This window comes from Nothobranchius furzeri, chromosome 12 (genome assembly GCF_043380555.1).
Source record: "Nothobranchius furzeri strain GRZ-AD chromosome 12, NfurGRZ-RIMD1, whole genome shotgun sequence".
In the NCBI taxonomy this organism is placed as follows: Eukaryota; Metazoa; Chordata; class Actinopteri; order Cyprinodontiformes; family Nothobranchiidae; genus Nothobranchius; species Nothobranchius furzeri.
The window spans coordinates 40,706,497-40,730,665 of NC_091752.1; the positions used below are offsets into that span (position 1 = coordinate 40,706,497).

At 44.7% G+C, this 24,169-nt stretch overlaps 1 protein-coding gene across 4 annotated transcripts in view; it reads left to right on the forward strand.

The window, feature by feature from the left end:
* nckap1 (NCK-associated protein 1) overlaps window positions 1-24,169 on the forward strand; it is a 59,432-nt gene that overhangs the window by 6,348 nt on the left and 28,915 nt on the right. For 2 of the 4 annotated variants that reach the window (XM_054750418.2, XM_054750419.2), the window contains exon 2: window positions 20,722-20,739. The exons of the other annotated variants lie outside the window; for them this stretch is intronic. In XM_054750418.2, the coding sequence (XP_054606393.1) occupies window positions 20,722-20,739 (18 nt within the window). The remainder of the gene's footprint in view (window positions 1-20,721; window positions 20,740-24,169) is intronic. 4 annotated transcript variants of the gene reach the window in all.

The window sequence follows — 24,169 nt, forward strand, 5'->3', positions numbered from 1 at the left end:
GAAGTGTTTGAGTTAAGTTTTACTGTGATTCTAAGCCACTAAGTGTTCGGGAAAGTAGAAAACTTTACACATCCAGGTCTCCTGTTGAATGCGAGGGGAGGGGAAGAGCCCCACACACACTCACAGCTCACTCCCCCCCCCCCCACCTACTCTGGGGAAACAAAGACCCATTCATCTCACACACACACAACACTCACTCACACACACCACACAAACACCTTGAACATTATTTTGAATATACATCCTTTTATTATATCACATGGTTATTATTCATTTATGCCACTGTTTATTCATTTGACAAATTGTTAATTAAACGTTATAAAATTCAGATTTTCGTCTCCAGTAGCTTTGTTGTGTCGAAGAGAAGTCTCTGCTCCAAGGATTCTACGAACTTCAAGAAAGACTGATAAGAGTTTTGGATTCAAATTTTCCCCGGTTAAAGGGGAATGGTGCCCCGTATATCTAAGAATATCTTAATTAATTAATAAATCAGTAAATATTTACATATTTACAGAATTTATTGAAGAATCCAAAAGTAAGTTGAAGCTTACTAATTGTTCGCTCCTAATAACCCCAACATTAATTGGTGCCCCGTGTGAGGCTTGGATACACAGAGATTTCTATCCGGCACAAACAAACAAATAAATCCAAAGAGCTTGAATTAAAAATAATCAGTTGTTCAGCCTTGAACCAGCAACAGAGTGGTGCTGATTTCGCTGAGCAGGAAGCTGCATCGAACTCTCACCAGTAACTCAGTGCTTCTTTAAAGGTGCAACGTGTAAATTAATTCTGGTTGACCTTTTAGGTTAAAAATTCAGTTTTTCCTTAAAGGTGCAACGTGTAATTAATTCTGGCTAACCTTTTAGGTTAAAATTCAGCTTTTCCTTAAAGGTGCAACGTGTAATTAATTCTGGCTAACCTTTTAGGTTAAAATTCAGTTTTTCCTTAAAGGTGCAACGTGTAATTAATTCTGGCTAACCTTTTAGGTTAAAATTCAGTTCCTCATTAAAGGTGCAGCGTGTAAGTAATTCTGACTTACCCTTTTAGGCTAAAATTAACTGCTAATTTAGCGACTTTAACTCACAGTGGCTATTATAACTAACTGAAACCTTCACTCAAAGACTGATAACACCCTGTTTGCTAATATTCTGAAGGAATAACTAGCATATTTAACACTGCAAGTGTTGTAAGACGTTGCTACGGCAACGCACCAGCTTTTGCTAAAATACTGAAAGGAATAGTATTTTAAGCGTCAGTCACGGCATTCCGTGCAATCTTAAAACGCTAAAACCTGTGCGCACAAAGGTTAATTTAGTGTTTTTCTGCTACAAAGCTAGCAAGTGCTGCCCAAAAGGTGCAGCTTGAGCTATCTGCAGAAGCTCTACTAGGCTATTTTTGGTTCGGTTGTTAAATGGAGGGACAGAGTAGTGAACTGACCAACTCCCAGCAACCAGGTGGCGCTGCGGCCCACGACTATGAACCTGGCCTACTTTCTGGACAATTATTGTCCAAACTGGTCGCGGTTGCTCGAGAACCCGACTACCCTTCTAGGGATTTCACTGAAGAACAGCGTAGCGTCGAGCTAGAAGCTGTAATCGATCAAATAGAAAACCCGGATGGTACAAAACCAATCCAGGTTCACTTAGCTAAGTTAGCCCTGATCCTCTATCAGAGAGGACTCCAACATGATAGAGAGATCATGAACCTCCAGAGTATGCTAGCTGAAAAACAGCGAAATGGAAGGCTGATCGAGGAAGACGACACCCGCACCGATTCTGGGGAAGATGGGGAGGAGACCCCGCCCCCCTCTGCTGATGACAACAGACAGTGGGAAGGGGGGAAACACCAGGACTCTCTGGACGGACGCACGCCGCAGGGGAGAGATGAAGCTCATCTGTTCCAACCTTCGGCCCCGTTCCCTACACACACTATAGGGCATTCAGGACCACCTAGGGGCCGAGAGCAGTTCGCCCTCGAACCCCAGGTTGGACCACCACCCTCATCTTCACGGCCTTCTCAATCTGTGAGAAGTCGACCAGCTGAGCGGCACCTCTATTTAGACCGCTCCCCCAGTCCACAAAGGGTGCAAGGTGCCGATTGGGGTTATGCACCCCAAGCTGCACCTCAACCATCCACCCATCCTAGCTACTCCGGTATTCGGCATGCCGGTAACCAGCTGCAGGACAAAGTGTATTACGCAGAAGCCCCAGTTGAAAGACGCAGGCTGCACTACGCAGACGTGCCCCGGGAGGAGGACCTCCCAAGACACCCACGTGACGTGCCAGCAGCCCGCCACAACATGCCGGACCCCGATTTGGGCCCCAGGAGTCAACATTGGGAGCCCAGAGCACACCAGCGATATCCAGCGCTCTCTGAGACAGACCGTGGGTCAGAGTCAGAGGATGACGCGCCGTACCGTGAGTCAGGGCTCCGTGTACGTCAAATTGAATCGCTAGCTAAAGACATAGAACGCTTTGATCCTAACACCAATGAATCCAATGTCGACGATTATCTCGGGGAGATAGAACGTTGTCTGCTTGATCTTCCAGCACCCTCTTCAAGGGAAAAGCTCAAGCTAATTTGGAAAACCACATCTAGAACGGTGCACGGTTTCATGGAAACTCTACCACCTGACATTCGTGATCGGTACTCCTCGCTCTGCCGAGCGTTGAGGGATGAATACGCCACGTATGCAGACTCCGCGTCAGCTACAATGGGGGCCTTCTCCATCAAACACGGGAGGAACGAACCCCCCAGAGAGTATTATCGCCGACTCAAAAGTGCTTATTTCCAAGGTCGAAACGGCCCTGGGCTCGAGGAAGACCCTGCCTTCAGATCCCTGTTCATTCACAACCTGCACGAGTGTGTTCGCTCCGAAGTCTCATTGTATTGTCGGATGAAAAAACTGACAACTCAGGAGATTAGGAGATACGCTCAACAGGCTTGGGAAGCCGGCGGAAAGCCCCAAAAGCCTGACGCACATCACCGCGTTATGCACCTAGCTCCCGACGCCGAGCCGCGTTTGGAGCTCGAAGGCACAGAAGCTCCACCCACTAAGCCAAAATCTGCTAAACCTAGACCTGCTAAACCGCAAAAGCAGTCCCAATCTCCTCAACAGGGGAAGGGGGGGTGCTGATTGGCCGCCTAGGTCTGGACAATCAGACAGGAGGTGGCCCAACCAAAACCAACGGCAGGCAGGTCGGAACAGTGGAAGGTTTAAGGAGCGCCGCCAACAGGTAAGTCCCGAACGCAAGTCCGCAGGTGAGTACTTGACCAAAGCCGACCTCCAGGAGATGTTTCAGCAGTTCCTAGCTAAACAGAAGGAACAGCTGAGATCTGCAGATGAGACCCCTGCACCAAAGTCTGCTTCTAAGAAGCCAGACCCAGAGCCAACGTCCGCATGACTAGGCGTGGCTCAACCTCCCAGCGTGGCCAGGACCTACCTGATCAGCTGGGGGAACACTACTGGTAGATCACAGGAGTCTCCTGAAATCTACCCCCCAGAGAAACCTGATGCTAAATTTCTGAAGTTCCTTGGTGACTTAACAAACCATGATCATGCTCGCCGTTTGTACTGTAGCACCAACGTAGGTGGGTGCATACAGGTTGATGCTCTGCTGGATACCGGCTCAGAAATCACCCTGATGTGCTCCACATTGTTCCATCGCGTGTCTGACACCATGCGGTCGCTCGGGAAACCAGTCCAGGTTGAACCTTGTGACCTGAAAATCACCAGCTACACCCAGACCCGGGAGTGTATCACTCACCGGGCGTGGCTGGATATCACCTTCCAAGACATGACTCTGGTTCACCCGTTTTATGTCTGCCAGCTAGACACTGAACCACTTCTCATTGGTCAGGACCTGCTTGAACGTCTAGCTCCCCTCATCGACTGCCAGAAGGGTCAACTGTGGGCCCAGGTGGACACACCTAAGCCCTGGAACCCAGATAGCAGCCGACCATCCTCCATTCTTGAAGTCAGCATAAGTGAGCCGCAAAACCCTTGTTCCAAGGTCATGCCCCTCCCTACGGCTCCCACAGACGATGACCGCCTGCAAAGGCATGAAACCGCTCCTGGAACTCCGTTCCGCACACATTCATCTTTTCTCTGCTCGCTGAAGAACGTCAGCCTGCAGCCATATGCACCACACATAGTTGGTGGTCTTACCATCAACTGCACCCACATCTCAGATGCTCGCCTTGCTCTTTGGTCTGAAAAGTCAGCCATCAGCCAGCAGACGTTTGAACACCTGCGTCAGAAGGACCCCCTTCTGGTCAGTGTGACACGTAGCCATCGGCTCTTGTCACCTACTTGGCCGCAGAGGCTCCTGAAAGCGCCAGAGGTCTGCTCTCTGACTATCCAACTTGGAGCAAGACAGCTCACACATACATTCAGCATCATACCACAGCTTGATCCACCTGCACTCATTGGAGCAGATCTGCTGGTTCGACTCGGTGCCCAGCTGGACACTTGCAATCAAGTCCTTTGGGCCCGGGCCACACCATCCTCTGAGCCTGGCTCAGAAGGCCCTGAACACTTCCTGTCCAGTCAGACCATTCCACAGGCCTGCCGTGCAGTGGTTGAGGCCAGCACGGTTCTGCCCCCACTGGTCAAAGGAGTGCCTGTTCGTCTGACTCTGATGAAGCATCAGAAGCTGCCAGGCACACAGGCCTTCTTCCAGCCATCACCACACTTCTTGGAGCTCAACTTAGCCGTCTGTGGCACGCCACTCTTGGAGCTGAACAATCGTTCTGCGTACTTGTTGGTCGAAAATCCGACCCAGAGTCCTATCCACATGCCGGCAGGAAAGCCCTTGGGCATGCTGATAGATAGCTCATTCCATGACTTTGAACTTTCAGTCCCCGTGATCGGACAACTTCCGTTGTTCTTGAACGACAGACAGGTTGGTGTAGACACATTCAGTACTTTCCCTTCACAAATGATTACCATCAAGCGGCATGAAGCCCTTCCTGAGGAACCCATTTGCAGTGCAACCTTAGATACTGACGGCGGTCAGTGTCTAACGGTTTTTGCAATAAATACTCAACCCTCTGAGTCACCGGTTGAAAGCCCGGAACACCAGAGACCCTCCTCCTCTGAACCTTATGACGGCTTCGAGGCCGAAGTCAGCCAGCAGCTTGACAAAGCGGATGCGCTGGAGTCAGAGGAGCAGAGAGCAGCGCTTAGAAGCCTGTTCTATGAGTTTCAGTCCATCTTATCCAGGGACTCCCTGGACTGTGGACTCACAAACCTGCACACGGTTCGCATTCCGACGAACCCGAATGCCCCTCCTACTTTTGTACGTCAGTACAAGATTCCCCTCGCTGCTTATGAGTCGATCCAAGAGATCCTCGATCAGCTGAAGGAGAAAAACATCATCAGAGAGTGTAACTCCACTTACAACTCTCCCATCTGGCCGGTTCTGAAACCAACTGGGAAATGGCGTCTCACCATAGACTATCGTGCATTGAACAAACGAGTGCCTCTCTCCAGGTGGCCTATGATCCATTTAGATCAAGAGCTAGCCAGAGTCAGAGATGCTCGTTTCTTCTCTACGGTTGACGTAGCCAGCGGCTTCTGGACCATGAAGGTTGAGCCGGCGGACCAGTATAAACTGGCTTTCTCCTTTGGAAATCGCCAATATACTTGGAACCGCTGCCCCTTTGGCTACTCTAACTCACCTGCCGAGTTCAACATCTTTCTCCACAAAGCCATGTCAGATGCTGCTTCCAGAGGGAACCTCATATATGTCGATGACATCTTGATGAGGAGTCGAACCTTCGAGGAGCACCTGGCCGAACTCCGTCACGTGCTGCAACAGCTCGCTGACGCCGGAGCTAAATTGGCGATTCTCAAGGGACAGTGGTGTCGAACCAAAGTGGAGTATGTTGGACTGCTGGTTGGCCCTAATGGAGTCGAGCCCCAAGCGGGACGCATTAGAGCCATTCAGGACATCAAAGCCCCAGCTAATCTGACTGAACTCAGGAGCTTCCTCGGAGTCTGCAACTACTCCAGGCAGTTCATTGAGGAGTACGCTGAAACAGCGAGGCCCCTCACTGAGCTGCTTCGGAACGACACACCTTTCGTGTGGGACAGACCCCAAGAACTCTCCTTCCAGTTCCTAAAACAGAAGTTGGCGTCCGCACCCTGTCTGGCTTACCCAGACAAGGATAAAGAGTTCTACATAGAGGCGACTTTCTCCTCTCACTGCCTGAGCGCTGCTTTGAAGCAGAAACACGACCAGGACATGAGAGTTGTGGCATACGCCAGCAAGCCTCTGAGCAAGGTGGAACTCCAGTTCTCAGACTGTGAGAGAGCCCTCCTCTCTACAGTCTGGGCTGTCGAACACTTTCGTAGTTACATCGGTGGACAGAAAGTGATCATTGAAACGTGTCATCAGCCTGTCACCTTCCTAAACAGCCAGCGTCTGCGCGAAGGAAGAGTGTCAAACAGCCGCATTGCGACGTGGATGATGGTGCTCCAAGGATACAACATTGAGGTCAAGTATGGTCAGAACACCAAGCTAGCGCTAGGACAAGGGCTGGCAGGCTGCCAGCACTGTGACTCTGACTCCGTCATGGGCCCCCTGGACACACCTGCCGCAGTCTACCCAACCGCATACAATCATCGCTACTTTGATGAGAATGTTTGCCAAGGGCTTCCGAAAGTTTACACTGACGGATGTGCCTACCTTCACGAAGGCCAGCTCCGTGCCGGGGTTGGAGTCGTTTGGGTGGACTGTGACACCAAGCAACCAAATCACTACCGGTTGGGCCAAAAGTCTAGTCAGTACGCCGAAATCGCTGCAGTGTTGATAACCCTCCAGCAGGCGGCAGCCTTGGACATCACTCAAATCGTCCTTTGCTCTGATTCAAACTACGCTAGACACAGCTTCATCTCTCACTTCCCCATGTGGAAGGAGAATCACATGAAAAACGCCAGGAACAGAGACGTGAAACACTCGGAGTTATTCCTAGCGTGTGATCTGCTCACCACTGAGAAAGGCATAATGGTCTACTGGAAAAAGGTCAAAGGTCACTCCAGGACCCTAGGTCCGGAGAAAGATGGTAATGACGAAGCAGACCGCCTTGCTAAGCTCGGTGCTGACCAGGGAACCTGCTGGGAATTCAAAGACGAGTGGCTTCCTCCCAAGGCCGTTCACGAGGTCTGTGCGATTACTCGTCGCCATGCTAAACAGGCAGACGAACCTCAGAACATTGGGGTACCCGTGTTTCTAGAAAGACAACCACATGACGCGGACCTAGTCACCATGCAGGAACAAGATCCTGACCTGAAGCTCATCCGCAAGCTTCTCCAAAAGGGCCCGATACCTGAACAACCATCACCACCTATGGGCGCAAGCAGAGAGTTGGTAAACCTGCATCGTCAACTCGCGCATCTGAAACTACAAAACGATTTGTTAGTTTACATACGTGACGATCACAGCCCGCCGCGCTGGGTTGTTCCACTCGACCACAGAGGAGTGATGCTTGCCTACGCCCACGACACTCCGGTTGGAGGTCACCGCGGAACAAAAGCTACCCTCGCGTCACTGACAGAAGTAGCATATTGGCCATCGATGTCCAAGGATGTACACAGCTATGTCCAAGGCTGCCTCATCTGTGCCCAGTTTCAACCCTCCCAGCCGCTTGCTAGAGCACCACTGCAACGCAGGGGAATAACCTTCCCTTGGTCCCACCTGCAGATCGACTGGGTTGGACCGGTTCCCAAATCGGCAAGAGGAAACAAATATATGCTAACTGTAACTTGCAGTTTCACAAAGTGGGTGGAATGCCTTCCAGCACCAAACGATACAGCTGTCACAACCGCTGTACTGCTGATTAACCACGTTTTCAGTCGATGGGGACTTCCACTCTGCATTGACTCTGACCGAGGAACTCATTTCACATCCAGTGTAATGACGTCCCTGTTTGAACTTTTGGGAGTGGAAGTGAGATTCCACCTCCCCTATCACCCACAGTCATCCGGACAGGTCGAACGGATGAACCGCACGGTCGTCTCTATGCTCAAAAAGTACGTCTGCTCCACTGGGAAGGACTGGGACGTCAAGCTCCCTCTGGTCCTGATGGCCATACGGTCCACTCCACAGCGATCCACGGGGGTTACGCCCTTTGAGATGATGACCGGCAGACTGATGACTCTACCACTGCACCTCCTGTATCACCCAGAGGATGTCAGTGTTGCCACTGCCTATACCGCTCATCAGTATGTGGCAGACTTGAAAACACACCTCAGAGCTACGTTCGCGCACGCTCAGAAGAAACTGGAGACCAACGTAGAAGGCGCTAAAGCCTACTACGACCAAAAGACAACCAGCCGCGAATACGAGGTGGGTGACAAAGTATTCTACTTTCGGTTCGCCCAACTGGCACGCAAAGCTAAGAAGTTCCTGCCCTGCTGGTCAGGACCATTTGAGATCGTGGCAAAACTCTCTCCAGTTGCATACAGGTTACGCATCACCAAAGCGAGACAGGAGCCTGTCTACAAATGGGTGCATGCAAACCAAATCAAACCCTACGTCAAACCATCCCCGCGGGTACAGAGACCAGACTCCCCGCAGGAGGTAGACGTAGTCTCTACATAGTTCTATGCATGGAAATGGAAAGGGGGGAAAAGTGCACGTTTAACCCACTAACATGTACTAACCGACAAAGACCCAGGCCCCCCCCCGCCGTCACTTTCACTAACCAAGAGAAACTCCTTCCTAGACCGCTAACAGGATGTACTTACTAAAACCTTACAGGGTACTCTGGTACCTACACTAGGCTCTGATTAATGGATCTCTACGTGCAATCAAGGCTTTGTCTGAAACCATACATCAGGATATTGTGTACACATGAGTGGTGAGAGATTTGATGCAGGACCTGCTCAGGGAAGTAAGTTCCACGCTGGACAGCTTGGTTGAAAGTCGTATTTCCCCGTACTTACCTCTCTACTGTGCACCTTTCACAAATCCACCTAGCGTACAGCCTAGGCAGTGCAATTCCCATTCACGTTGATGCAGAAAATTAGAACTCGGTTTCCTGTCAAACGTTCCCATAATTGTGACACCTCACATCTGTAGGTTTAAGTCGATGCTGAACTTTGGTATTTGAAAGGACGGTAGGCATTTCCACTTTGAACTAGAAACCTGGCACTCCATCACCTCAACCTCGAACAGCATGACTCAGAGATTGAGATCATGGACGCTTTCCAGGGTTATAACTTTGCCTTCGATTTAGAAATTGACCAACAATTACTGATTGAAGGAACCAAATTTGTTAAGTTCACACAAACCCGCGTGAACTTACTTTGACGCCCATGAATAGATACCCAAGACGCTACATTGACACAGATTATACCACCTTAATCTGCACATTGGTCGCCCTGGGGATGGGATGGCTCATCACGGCCGTGATAGCTTATTCCGCCTACAGGCGTGTTAAGAAACTCCAAGATAAGATGCACTTGCTCACCTACGGTGTGCCTCGTGACCGCGTTTGGGGAGAATCCAAGCATGAATGTACCACACCTGTCTAAAGGGGGTGAGCAACATTTTCTTTGTTATTTTGTAACCCTAAGAGTAGTTCTCACTTTACTCTACCTCACATTTTTATCTGAGTGTTGCATTATGTCACATTCTTTATAAGCTACACACTGAATGTATGACCTAAGAATGTATTTTATGAGACCTCAAGGTTGCTATGAATTTTCTTGGATGTTATATGTTATATGTTTTTTTTTTTTGGGTTTTCTGTATTTTTGTTTCTTACTTGGTCACATATTAACTAGTGGTTATGTGCCGGCCCAGCTCAGTCTGTCAATGACTCTGTCTGACGCACCAGCACATTGTAGTACCTCTTAGTTTTATGGTCCTTGTTTTAGCCCAAAGACTGTCCTGATCCACCCTTTGGACCAAAAAGGGGGGAATCTTGGGACCACATAGGTCAATGCGCGTTTGCGAACTATGGACCTCGTACATCACCGCGTGCTCCATAAACTGAACTGTATGGCCGGCGGTGAGATGCCTTTGTGTCCACTCGTGGAGTTAACCGCCCACCGACCTTCCTCCTTCTACACTACTACCTCTCGCATGGACGACATCATCATTGCGTACCACCTGCGTGAGTGGCTTCTTCTCGTTATGCGCGTTGGGGACTATCCCGTTTCCTATCCTCTTTGTGCCTGACCAGGATCAAAGACCAAAGGCGCCAGGATCCAAGACAAAGAACAAAGACAAAGGCGTCCAAGGAGACCAACGTCCTAAGGGACAAACCCACCTGTGCTTCCGACAATCAAGTCGACCTACGTTCATGAGGAACAAACCCATCTGTGCTTCCGACGATCCAGCTTTGGGCGCGATCCCCGAAACCAAAAGGGGGAATGTTGAGGGTCTGACCTCATGAGGAAATTACTATGCAGTGATTTTCTCCAAAATGACTGTGCTTAAATTGCTCTGAAAAGCAAATAATCACATCAGCGCCAAGAAACTTCATTTCCCATGATGCTTTGCACACGGAAGCATTGTGATGACGTCACCGCCTAGTACCAGAAACACGTTCTGCGCATGTGCGGGAAGCCGTGGAGCTTTTCCCGCAAACTAAGACCATAAATCTTCAGCAGAGACAAAGAAACCTCGTTCTTTTGCCCAGGATACCTGGCGGTAAGGACACGCTTGTCAACGCTCCGACAACTTGAGCACGCGGAAGCTCTAAGTGCCAAGTTGAGCCACGCAACCGCTGGAAACCACTCTTAACTCCATCGGGACCTGACTGGGAACGAGCGGAGCTCCATTCAGCTCTCAGAGACGCTGTAAGTTGTCAAACTCAGCACAAAAGAAACTTCGTTCTCTTTGTGTCCAGCCGTGGAGAAACACACGTGGAGCCAAACAACGGAGAAAGCATCAAACCGACGGATGACGCTGAAAACTGCGGAGAAAAACGGAGAACCGTCAAATCATAACAGCGGGGACGCCTTGCTGCTTCATCTGGTGATCAGAAAACTCATTTTCTCTCTCCTTTTCTTCTCCCGTTTCCTCTATAGTCCAGAATAAGCAATAAAACCGCGCTATTGCTTAAAAAGTAGCTTCGTGTTTTCCTCTTTCGCTCCCAATTCGTCCTTCGGGTCATTTTGAAAGAATAAACTGCTTATTGATCATCGCTAATATCTTTAGTCGTCAGCTCTGGCCAGGCTGCCGACTCCTTTTAGATTAAATAATTTACAAGTGACCCTTTTGTTGTTGGTTAACTTTTGAAGTGTTTGAGTTAAGTTTTACTGTGATTCTAAGCCACTAAGTGTTTGGGAAAGTAGAAAACTTTACACATCCAGGTCTCCTGTTGAATGCGAGGGGAGGGGAAGAGCCCCACACACACTCACAGCTCACTCCCCCCCCACCTACTCTGGGGAAACAAAGACCCATTCATCTCACACACACACAACACTCACTCACACACACCACACAAACACCTTGAACATTATTTTGAATATACATCCTTTTATTATATCACATGGTTATTATTCATTTATGCCACTGTTTATTCATTTGACAAATTGTTAATTAAACGTTATAAAATTCAGATTTTCGTCTCCAGTAGCTTTGTTGTGTCGAAGAGAAGTCTCTGCTCCAAGGATTCTACGAACTTCAAGAAAGACTGATAAGAGTTTTGGATTCAATTTTTCCCCGGTTAAAGGGGAATGGTGCCCCGTATATCTAAGAATATCTTAATTAATTAATAAATCAGTAAATATTTACATATTTACAGAATTTATTGAAGAATCCAAAAGTAAGTTGAAGCTTACTAATTGTTCGCTCCTAATAACCCCAACACCGCATTTCTGCAAAAGGATTCCTGACCAAGTATTGAGTGCATAACTGAACAAAATTATTTGAAGGCTGACTTTTTATGCATTAAAAACACTTTTCTTTTGTTGGTCGGATGAAATATGCTAATTTTTTAGATAGGAGTTTTGGGTTTTCATGAGCTGTATGCCAAAATCATCAATATTAGAAACAATAAAAGGCTTGAACTACTTCAGTTGTGTGGAATGAATTCAGTATATATGAAAGTCTAAAGTTTATCAGAAAATTATGGAAAATAATGAACTTTATCACAATATGAAAATTTTTTGAGAATGACCTGTGTCATTTAGTGAATATATATATACCGTAAATCCTCTAATATTGGCCTGTATTCAATTAACGGCCGGGTCTCATATGTTGGCCGATGTTGGAGTCGGCGGAGGTGAATAATGGCCGGTATTTTATTGTGGCCGGGTGGAATGTGGTAACAAGCAAGTATGAGCCCTCGGAAAAGACAGCAGCCTGCTGTCAGCAGGTGGCAGGCCCCTGCGCTCGGGGGGGGGGGGGGGGGGGCAACGCGCTGTGCCAGAGCGTCGGTACTGACACGCGATCGTTCATGTCGGCTCATTTCCTTTAATGTTTTCTGGCTTTTATTTGCGCCTGAAGCGTTTTGCTGCTGTGGAGCGGGGCGCATCACCTTGTCCTCCGGTGATGCACCGATCACTGATGCGGCCGCCAAGCAGCGAGCACTCCGCTGTTCTTGCTGTCGGTAGATCTTAGAACTGCAGTTCAAAGGTAATTCATAAGGTGAATATATATGAACCCAGGTAGCAGTTTCTCTTTAGGATTGAGAGGAGATGCAGGAAGATACAGTGATCCCTCGCTACTTCGCTTCGTTTATCGCGGATTCACGACTTCGCGGATTTTTTCTTTGGCGCCTTATTCTAGGGAAATTCGCCGATTCCCGGAATTTTTCACCGATTCGCAGTGTTTTTCTGTCATGTTTTGGGGTAAGTGTCTAACCCAAGACATACAGAATCAGACTCGAGTCGAGGTAAAAGATAAACAATAATTTTATTTCTTTAATGATGAGGAGAACTGAGGGCGCACTGGTGATCCAGCGGAGGGTAAACCAGGAAGCGTCAAAATGCGGAAGTTCAGGGTGAATGTGGAGTTGAGCCGGGGTGATATCCAGAGGCGAATTGTAGATTTCCAGGTGGCAGAGTAGACGGATAAGGAGGACGAGGACGAGGTAACGGAGAGGGAGCGTGAGCATGGTGGAGAGCGGGACGGCAGAGCGGAGTTGGTATTCAGGCAGTGAACCGGTGAGTATCCAGAAGTCTCCAAGATGGGAGCGAATCCGGAGGAGAAGCGAGTCAGGCAGTAGTTAATCATCCGGCGTGGTATCTGTATAACAGTCCTCCTTTTAAAGCCATCCCGCTGATCAGGCTGATGAGGATCAGCTGCGCTCCCTCTCCTGTTAAATAAATACTGTAAATATGGTGTCCCTACTTCGCGGATTTTCACCTATCGCGGCCAGGTCTGGAACGCATCTACCGCGATAAACGAGGGATCACTGTAATAAACAGGCAGGGCAGAAAAATAGTCAAATAAAAACAAGTTAGTTTTTGTACCTGGTGGTTGCAACAAACAGACACCATTGAAGGTAATCAGAAGTGAGGAACAGAAAATGAAATAATTATTTTAATGTTTAGAGCAGCAGGAACTCCGAGAGGCTGCAGGCGCGTCAGTGAGTTTGCGGCCGCTGCGCAGGGGGAGGGGGGAGAGGGCTGAAGCAGAAACTACCGTTGTTAAAAGAAATGTGTTTAACTTTGAAAATGTGGGCGCAATTTTAATTGTCAAAAACTCCAGCGAACCATTAGTTCATTTTGCTCAAATAGAAATAGAGGCCTGCCTCTAATTCTGGTCCTCCTTCCAATAAAGGCCTGGAGCTTGATGAGCTTGAGTCAAATACAGGTCCGGGCCTGTATTAGAGGATTTACGGTATATATATATATATTCATTTTATAGGGACCTTATTTGTTTAATTGCTGCTGAGAATATAGCCCAGAGGATGGCTATAGTATAGCTATTATTTAGAAAAAAAGCTACTTTGGTTTTCCACAGATTATTTTCTTAGTTACATAAGTTTGCTATTGTAGCATCATTTTATTTACAAAATTGTACTTTTGAGTTGAAACAAATATTTGTAATAAATTTCAATAAATGACAAATTAAAAAAGGCATGAATACTATTTTTTTTGTATCGAAAAAATATTGAACCGTGACACCAATGTATCGAATCGAACTGAACCGTCCATTTTGTGTATCGTTGCACCCCTAATATATATATATATATATATATATATATATACATACACACATACATATGAGGCAAAATGAAATATATATTTTTTTCACTAAATGAGTCAAATTTAGTTTAGGTTTGCGTTGGACTATGCTCTACTGAAATCACAGGTTGCTTTAGAAGGATAAAAACCTACAGCCCTAATGTTAACTTTACTTTGACATCCTATATTTAGATTTCCTTTTTCCTTCTTTATGGTGAATGGCCTGTATACTAAAGCTTGGTTTATTCTTGACGCATTCACTTTCTGCTTGGTGATGCGGCTTGCGGATGGAACGCGCTTCACAACTTGTAGCGTTTATGGTTCATGCGGCTTGTCTCTGCGGTGAGCCAATATTCTCCCAAACTGAATGGTGCAGCATGGAGCTCTACGGCATGCATTCAACACTACACCATAGTACAGGGAGTGCAGAATTATTAGGCAAGTTGTATTTTTAAGGAATAATTTTATTATTGAACAACAACCATGTTCTCAATTAACCCAAAAAACTCATATCAAAGCTGTATGTTTTTGGAAGTAGTTTTTAGTTTTAGCTATTTTAGGGGGATATCTGTGTGTGCAGGTGACTATTACTGTGCATAATTATTAGGCAACTAAACAAAAAACAAATATGTACCCATTTCAATTATTTATTTTTACCAGTGAAACCAATATAACATCTCCACATTCCCAAATATACATTTCTGACATTAAAAAACAAAAAAAAAAATATCTGCGACCAATATAGCCACCTTTGTTTGCAAGGACACTCAAAAGCCTGCCATCCATGGATTCTGTCAGTGTTTTGATCTGTTCACGATCAACATTGTGTGCAGCAGCAACCACAGCCTCCCAGACACTGTTCAGAGAGGTGTACCGTTTTCCCTCCTTGTAAATCTCACATTTGATGATGGACCACAGGTTCTCAATGGGGTTCAGATCAGGTGAACAAGGAGGCCATGTCATTAGTTTTTCTTCTTTTATACCCTTTCTAGCCAGCCACGCTGTGGAGTACTTGGACGCGTGTGATGGAGCATTGTCCTGCATGAAAATCATGTTTTTCTTGAAGGATGCAGACTTCTTCCTGTACCACTGCTTGAAGAAGGTGTCTTCCAGAAACTAGCAGTAGGACTGGGAGTTGAGCTCGACTCCATCCTCAACCCGAAAAGGCCCCACAAGCTCATCTTTGATGATACCAGCCCAAACCAGTACTCCACCTCCACCTTGCTGGCGTCTGAGTCGGACTGGAGCTCTCTGCCCTTTACCAATCCAGCCATGGGCCCATCCATCTTGCCCATCAAGACTCACTCTCATTTCATCAGTCCATAAAACCTTAGAAAAATCAGTCTTGAGATATGTCTTGGCCCAGTCTTGACGTTTCTGCTTGTGTGTCTTGTTCAGTGGTGGTCGTCTTTCAGCCTTTCTTACCTTCGCCATGTCTCTTGAGTATTGCACACCTTGTGCTTTTGGGCACTCCAGTGATGTTGCAGCTCTGAAATAGGGCCAAAATGGTGGCAAGTGGCATCTTGGCAGCTGTACGCTTGACTTTTCTCAGTTCATGGGCAGTTATTTTGCGCCTTGGTTTGTCCACACGCTTCTTGCGACCCTGTTGACTATTTTGAATTAAACGCTTGATTGTTCGATGATCACGCTTCAGAAGCTCTGCAACTTTAAGACTGCTGCATCCCTCTGCAAGATATCTCACTATTTTTGACTTTTCTGAGCCTGTCAAGTCCTTCTTTTGACCCATTTTGCCAAAGGAAAGGAAGTTGCCTAATAATTATGCACACCTGATATAGGGTGTTGATGTCATTAGACCACACCCCTTCTCATTACAGAGATGCACATCACCTAATATGCTTAATTGGTAGTAGGCTTTCGAGCCTATGCAGCTTGGAGTAAGACAGCATGCATGAAGAGGATGATGTGGACAAAATACTCATTTGCCTAATAATTCTGCATTCCCTGTAGAAGTAAAAATTACTGTTGACAACATGGCATTCCAGCATTTTTAACAGCGTCCTTGTCTTTTCCGACAGTGCGATCTATTTCTCTCCAAGAATTATTAACATGTTGATCATGGTGATCTCTGAGAGCTGAATCATACAAATGTCTGTATTTACGAACCTCTGCCTTACTAGTTCTTGCCAGTCCGCCATGTTTTTCCGCGTCCGACCGTCCACGTGGTTAGAAAATTTCCTAGGTGCGCGGTGCGGAAATTTTGGGCCGTGCGGAGGCGCGGTGGAGGGGCGTGATTGTTAAAATGACGCAATTTCGCTGTGCGGACCTCGCGGACGCGTCAAGCATAAACCAACCTTAACAGCTCATCATGAGTACACTGAATTTCTGTATTAACAAGAAACCAATTCAAGAACTAGAACTTCAGGGCTTTGAGCTCAGAAAAAAATCAAAAAAACACAAATATGTTAGGTTTTACACGAGTATAAATGATATATCTTTCAAATTGAGTTTTAACAGTTTTGCCAAATCAGCTCCTTATATTTGGCTGATCCCAGTAAAGCCAGTATGGTATCTTGCTGGGCTGCCTCTGTGCATGACTGGATAGAAACACGACAGTGTAAGGTAATGTAAGTATTCAGGGATTTTGATTCGATTTTTATTTAGGCTCCAAAAAGTCCCCAAAATCAACAACAAAATTATTTTAAAAATGTTGTCACATTCTGCTCTGCCAACATGCTTTTATTTTGAAATATTTTCTAAAAGACAACTACTTCCTTACCTCCCAGAGAATACTATGAACTTTATTTATCAGCGACATTGGCCCTCTATAAATAAAATAAAATGAAGTACATAAAAGATAAATTAAGTAAAAATATCATAAAAAATACATTAAAGATAAAATCAAATACATAAATGTTACAGGCAGTGAAAAATTAAAATACATATAAAAATGTTATCCAGTACTTCCAATAAAAGGATGTATATCAAGTTTTAGTGAAACTAAAACCTTATCTATCACATCAGCAGAAACGTTCAGCCTACACATACATTTGTACATAAAATGTCTCCTTACAGGTCCAAATCCAGAGACACAGTGAATAGCAAACAAATGACTGGTGCTAGTGAAGCTTAGCAGTTTTAAAAGAATAGTAAAAGCATCATTAATGCCACTTTCAGGTTTCTCATTTTTCCCTCTTAAAATTATGCCATAAAAGGGCTGTGCAGAGAGGAGAACAATAAGTGCTAAAAAGTTCCATCTTAACATCAACTGTACACTTGTAGAACTTTCTCACCTGCATATTTGCTTGAGCGTACACTTTGCAGCATTGGCGCAGTAAATAATCATCATCACATAAATCATCTCTGATTATGTGGCTTCAGTGTTTCACTTTATGTACCAAATTTAAAACCTGAGCAGCCAAATAAAAGGAGGGAAAATTTAGCCACAGATCCTCTTTGGTTCTAGCAATCATCACAACATTCTTCCTGTTGGTGAATTTAATGTCATACTCCATCCCATACTAAGCAACTGTTGTAAACCAGCACTGTAGGGAGAAAAGACCACCAGATCACCAGCATGAGATGTTTGATGAGATTCTCTCGCCGTACATCTGGTCCTGCACACTCTGTTTAACTGACAGTTCATCCATGTATAAGTTAAAAAGAATAGGTGGCAAGACTCCACCCTGGAGAACATAATTTGACATGGAAAAAGAGGTGATACACAGCTGGCCCATTTCACCCGCAGTTTGGTGTTCGTATCGGCGTGTTTTAAAATCTGTATCAAATACGAGGAAGCCCCTCGCTCTTTAATTTACTCAAAGGTTTCCCATGTTGAACTTGGTCAAAAGCTTTGTTGCATCAATAAAACACAAACACAGAGGAATTGTGTTTTCTATACTGACACAACTTCCTTCAGTGCATAAATACCGTATTTTCCGGAGTAAAAGTCGCTCCAGAGTATAAGATGCACCAGCCATAAAATGTATAATAAAGGAAAAAATATATATATAAGTCACACTGGACTATAAGTCGCATTTTGGGGGGAAATGTTATTATTTTTCTTACAAAATCTGAGACCAAGCATTTTACATTGCAAGACAAGTACCGGTAACAATAACAGAATGAACAACCAGCTGTTGCATCAGCGGTATGCGCAGCAGCGTGCCACGGTCTCCAGCAGAGGATGGCGGTGTTTGAAAGCCTCCCAGCGGGACAGGGGAGCTCCTTCCTGGGTAGGAGCCGGCCAGTAGCAGCGAGGTATACAGAATTTGGTATAGAAGTCGTAGGGCCAGCCAGACAATGAAAAACAGTGTGACTTATAGTCTGGAAAATACGGTACACGGATCGGTACAATGTCCTTCAAAACCAAACTATGAGTCTGTAGTTCTGACATATGGTTGAAGTTTTTCCAAAAGTACATATTCAAATACTTTTGACACTACATCTGCCAAAACAACAAAATAATACAAAAATGTTGTCACATTCTTCTCTGCCAGCATGCTTTTATTTTGAAATATATTCTGAAAGACAAACACTTCCTGACCTCCCGGAGAAAAAATCCACTTGCGTCCTGTGGAGGGGTTTTAAAATGTCGCCAGCTGTTAAAAATATGGCCCCTTTTTTTAAAGTTATGCCCTGAAGGATTTCCTTCATACAGTTTTATCTCCAAGAATCAACGCTTGAGAACCAACTTTTTTTCTACGCTTGTTTCCTGCTTAGACATCTAGGTTCTCATATCAACTTTTCTGTTTTATTAAGCTTTCGGTAGCAGTATCTACATTTTCTTCACTTGATTGATCAATTAGGTAGAAGGTTTAGTTTAATTTGTCTTTGTCTGCAGGTGTTAAACAATTTCTGAATTTTACAGAATGTATCTTTAATAGGTCTGGTATTCATTATTTTATGGGATTCTATGTTGTAAAAGCTCAACTAAGCGGCACATCTCTGCCACTTGTCGGTGTAAATCTTTAACTTTAGTCCCCTAAAAATTTTATCTTTTGATGATTTTGGCTTTTTATAAACAGAAAATCTTGTTATACAAAGGTTTGAGATTTCAAGAAAAAGCCTTTTGGTGAGAAAATATTACATTAATAAACTTTTCCCTCAGTTTTCTCCGTGTCTGGTTTGATGACGTCACTTTCGTGAAGCGCATTTGTAGTCCTGGACTTATTTTCACACACAACCTAAAATAGTGTTTCCCCCGTTCAAAAATAAGCGCGTTCTTGGTATCAAAATGTGTCTTTAAAATTTACGGACATCATATGTGAAATCCATGGCACAAAACAAGCAGAATTTGAAATATGTGGTTTTTAGCCGTCCGGAAGGAGATGGGCGTGACTTAGGCTCCCTATCCCATGTCCCAATGATTTTTTTTTTTGTTTTAAAAAAAATGATGATTTGGGGAACTACTGCCACCTACAGGCCTGACATGCCTATGAGTGTGCTTCACAAAGCAGTGGATTTTTTAATGAAAAAGAGGTGGTGTGGTGTTTTTTTTTTCCCCAAGATGGGCGGGTTTTACGTTTTTAACAAAACCCTGGCTATGTGTGTACACAGCCTAAATTGAAAAGAGTTGCAGACAGAAATTGGAAAACAAAATGGAAAAATTGTTCTGCAAACATTTGTTAAAAATTGCTGTGACTTGGTAAAGAATATTGAGTACCCCATTTGAATACTTGCTAATTCTGTTCCCAATTATTACCAACAGCCACATCCCAGTGGGACACGGGCTCAAGGGCAGCCATTAAAAACCTTTTCTCTTTAGATGACAGCTAAACGTTACCAGTTCTTTGGATTAAATATTCAAGAGTAGCAGTGAAGTTTTCCTCCTCAGAGGTGCATCAGACCAGTCCAGATGTAGCCTGTACTCCTAAAGGTTCCTGTTCTGGGTCTACATCAAGAACCTGTTTTAGAACCAGGTAGCTTTTCTGTCAGGCACAGATATGTCTAGTAAATAGTGTGGCTTCATGCCTGTGTAGTGGTGGCATGATAAATTCATGTGTGTGTGTTAGAGCATCACATGTGCTACTTGCCTCCAGAGTCAAGTCAGTTACTAAGCAACAGCCATGCTGCAGAAATGTGAATCCGTACTGCAGACGGTGAGAACTGCAGGTGTCCAACTTCCTAGTCCTCCTTTAGAGTGTGAGACAGAAGCTGCTGACTAACCGCGCGTCAGTCGTATTATTTAAGGATTTCCACACCTTCAAAATGGATGTGATATTTTCACTGTCTGTGTGTGTGTGGGTGGGGTTTAATCACATTGTGTTACTTAGTGTCAGCGTGCGTTAAAACAAGTGATAATGTGATACAATGTCGGCTCAGCATGTCTTGTTTTTATGTGTTGTGTTGATTTGCCAAAAAGGTTTTCCCTAGCTTAACTCAGATATGTGGGAAACAGCTGTTTGAGATCAGCTGTTTTCCGACAAGTGTGTGTGTGTGTGTGTGTGTGTGTGTGTGTGTGTGTGTGTGTGTGTGTGTGTGTGTGTGTGTGTGTGTGTGTGTGTGTGCGCGCATTAGCGTACGTGCTAGCAGTTTGTCTGGGTGGGCTCTTTGTTTTGATTTCTTCTTTTCTTCTCTCCGTTCCAATGCTTCCCCCCTCTCCTATGCAGCAAGGACAAGTTTGGAAGGTTTGCAAAATTTATCACCTTCCACTGATAAATCTCCCTCCCTCTTCACCCTCCTCCAACTGCCTCCTCCTCCTCCCCACCTCCTCCTGGCTACCTGTACTGATCTGTTGGTCCCCGCCGTTGTTCCTCACTCCTCTTTGTATTTGAATCTGTAATGCTGAGAGATTAAACTGGGATTTATTCAAACCCACAGTGTAAAATGTGTCAAATTTTAATTTTTTGTCGTATTTAAAACCAAAAGGATGGTTCAGTTGTCTACAGATACATGCTACTGTAGGGGCCAGACATTTACTCCTCATGGGTCTGATTTGTAGCTTTTAATGATTGGTTTGAACTTTCCTTGAACTTACAACATCCATCTTTTTTTAAAAAAAAGAATAGGTTTGTATTTATTGTGGAATGTCTTTTTCATACAGGTTCAAAATCATATTTACAAACTCAAAAAAATATATATATACTCCCGCAACTGTCCTTAGTGGAATGTTCCTAGCTAGTTGCTTCTGCATTATTTCTGCGAGATGTTTGACCATTCTTATTGGCAGGCTTTGGATGTTATTCTCCTTCTTTATTATCCTTCCATTTTCTGCACCAGTAACACTGTGCACAGCTAACCATAACCCTACCACCACCATGCTTGATAGAAAGCTCTCGTATTTCTTGTCATCATGGCTATAAAACCTTTTTATTGACAGTCTGGAATGCCCGTTTGGGATGCTTCAGATTTCAGTAGAGCTTTTCTTTCTTGGTCCTTCCAATCTATAGTGATATCCAACAAGCCTCACAGTGGACAGACAGGAATTTTCACCTGAAGGAGACAGGTGACCAGGTTGATCTGATCAGTGCCATCAATCAAAACTGCGGTTGTCAGTCATGGTCTTTGGCCTGGTCAAGTGAAGACACTCTACAGTCCTCTGCAACACTAACTAGAAGACCTGTGTGTATTTATGTTTATTTTTGAGCCTGTATAGAAGAGACAAACTACAATAAATGTAAACTTGTAAACACAAGTCTTGGTTTTAAAACTCGGCGAAGACACATGTTGTAGTATCATTCCCCTGGGAAAGAACAGTCCTGTCAGCTGCAAAGGCGAATATTTCAACCCAGGCTCACATGATTTGGACACGGGTTAAGAAAATCCATTATTTGGTTTTTGTAGATTAAAACTTTATCCATCAGGCAGTCAGCTAGCTCTTAGTGTCTAATGGGCCATTCCCATCTGTACCGGGTCGGCCCGGGCCGGGTAGCCCCAGTCGGCCCCAGCCTGGCCCAGTTGATTCCACACATCCTTGTCTTAAGCCCATGTGGGCTGATTCTACCCACCAATCAGAGGCTTGGTCTAATGGAAGGTGTGAATTTGCTGTCAGCAGTGGGTGTGTTGGCCCTGGTCGGCCTGAAGCAGACCCCCTCGAGAAGAGGGCTGAGAATGAGCCTTGGTTAGCCCGGAAAAATACCAGGCCACCCAGATATGTAAACAACCTACACTACCCGGCCCGGGCCAACCCGGTACAGATGGGAATGGCCCAATATAGTGGTTTTCTTGTGGTTCTGCTGTTTTAAATCTTATGAGACCCTCCATTCTTTTGAGCGTTTTTGTTCTTTTCTCAGTAGTTAATCCCATCTTGTAGAAATGAGAGCGCTCACATGGTGAGAAATGACAAAGATGAATTTACCACAGGGAGGAAGTGGTCTGTGGCGGGCTCAACAATTGCATCCAGTAATTAGCAGCAGTAATTAGTTTTTAGGTGTATGTTTCCCCGTCCCACTACTAGGTATTCATGGGTCCCCCGCCATATATCAGTCAAGAGTGGGGACCAATTGAGAAACTCAACCACTAATTGCTATGTGGAGTGTAGAAACGATGGTGGGTCCGTTCTGGTATCCAGGCAACAGCCTCTTGTTCCTTCCAGACCACTACTGATGTTCGGCTTACTCTCATGCCCTGTCCCTTCATTCACTGCAATCCTCCTTCCATCCATCCCTCCATCAGCCCCAACCAGAACCCAGCCAACCAGCTTATTGCACTAGCCTCCACCAGCACTAATGGCCAATACCGCAACATTAGTTATTTTCATCAGGTCTAAATATTTTTGCTACATTTATGCAAAGCTGTACTTATCTATGTCACAATAAAAAGAATGCGTTTTAGCTGAAGGTGTGGTTGTATCTGCAAACAGTGCCCATGTTACCTGTGGGATAGAAAATAAATGAGTGCAAAATTGGTAATTAATTTAGCATGTTTCAGCCCTTAAAATGAATGCAACGTTAAGATAAATGCTGCATACATAAGAGTGTTACTTAACAAAAGTAAATGTTGTAATGTCAAATCATCACGACTTATCTGGAAAAAATATTTAAAAAATTCTGTTGAAAAATAGTTTGGTCACATACATGAGGCCTGTTTTTAATTTAAATTGTCAAATTAGGAACAACAAATCTTATTTTCTAGCAAATGTTGAACAATACGTATATTTTGAGTGATGTATTGACAAATAAGACATTTTACTCACAAAGAGCAGGATTTTACAGACATTTATGTTTGGGGTGTTACACTATTATAAGGTTTATCGTAGGGCTGGGCAATATGGCAAAAAATCAATATCACGATATATTGAGGATTTCACCTCAATCACGATAAATGGACAATAACTACAGGTATGCGCAGTAGGGCTGTCGCGATTGAGGAATTCCCCCTGCGGTGAGTCAGGGCAGCTCAATATTGCGATATGCAATATTATTGCACCTCGTTTTTATTTATGTACTTAGCAAATTTGTTTGTTAATTACTAAACTCATGGCAATATTTCCTTTGAAACATTGTACTTACACATTTAAAAAATGTTAGAAAAAAATACATGGCCATTTTTAACACTTTATTGAATGCAGATCAAAGGGCAGTAACGGCATTCTCTGACTGAACTTAAAAACAACATTCAGGAGGTTTAACTTTGAAATGCAGATTTGGCTGCAACATCTAACAGAAATTAAAAAAAGTGCCCTACTATCTCCTCGATCAGCGCGGACTTTACCTCTCAGCATGCGCTGTCGCGAGATTTAATCAAGTGCGGTAATTGCGGTGGCACGTCATGCAGCACAGTGGGTTTCTCAATATCGCGATATATTGTTCTTGCGATTATTGTGACAGCCCTAATGCGCAGAAACAAGAGTTGTCCACTAAATAGGGCTGTCACATGTATTACGTTGAGTAGAAAAATAATCATTAGATTAATTGTCTAAATAGTCATTAGAATAGTTGACTATTTGATAAAATAATCGTTTAAAAATTTATTTTTCTATTGCACAGTTAATAAAAACCAAAAAATCTCTAATAAATTCCTAAAAAATTGATAAATTGTTACTGTAAGAGAATAAATACAGGCCTTCCATTCTGTATAACACTGCTTTTATTGTGTTGCGGTTGGTTATGTTCTGGT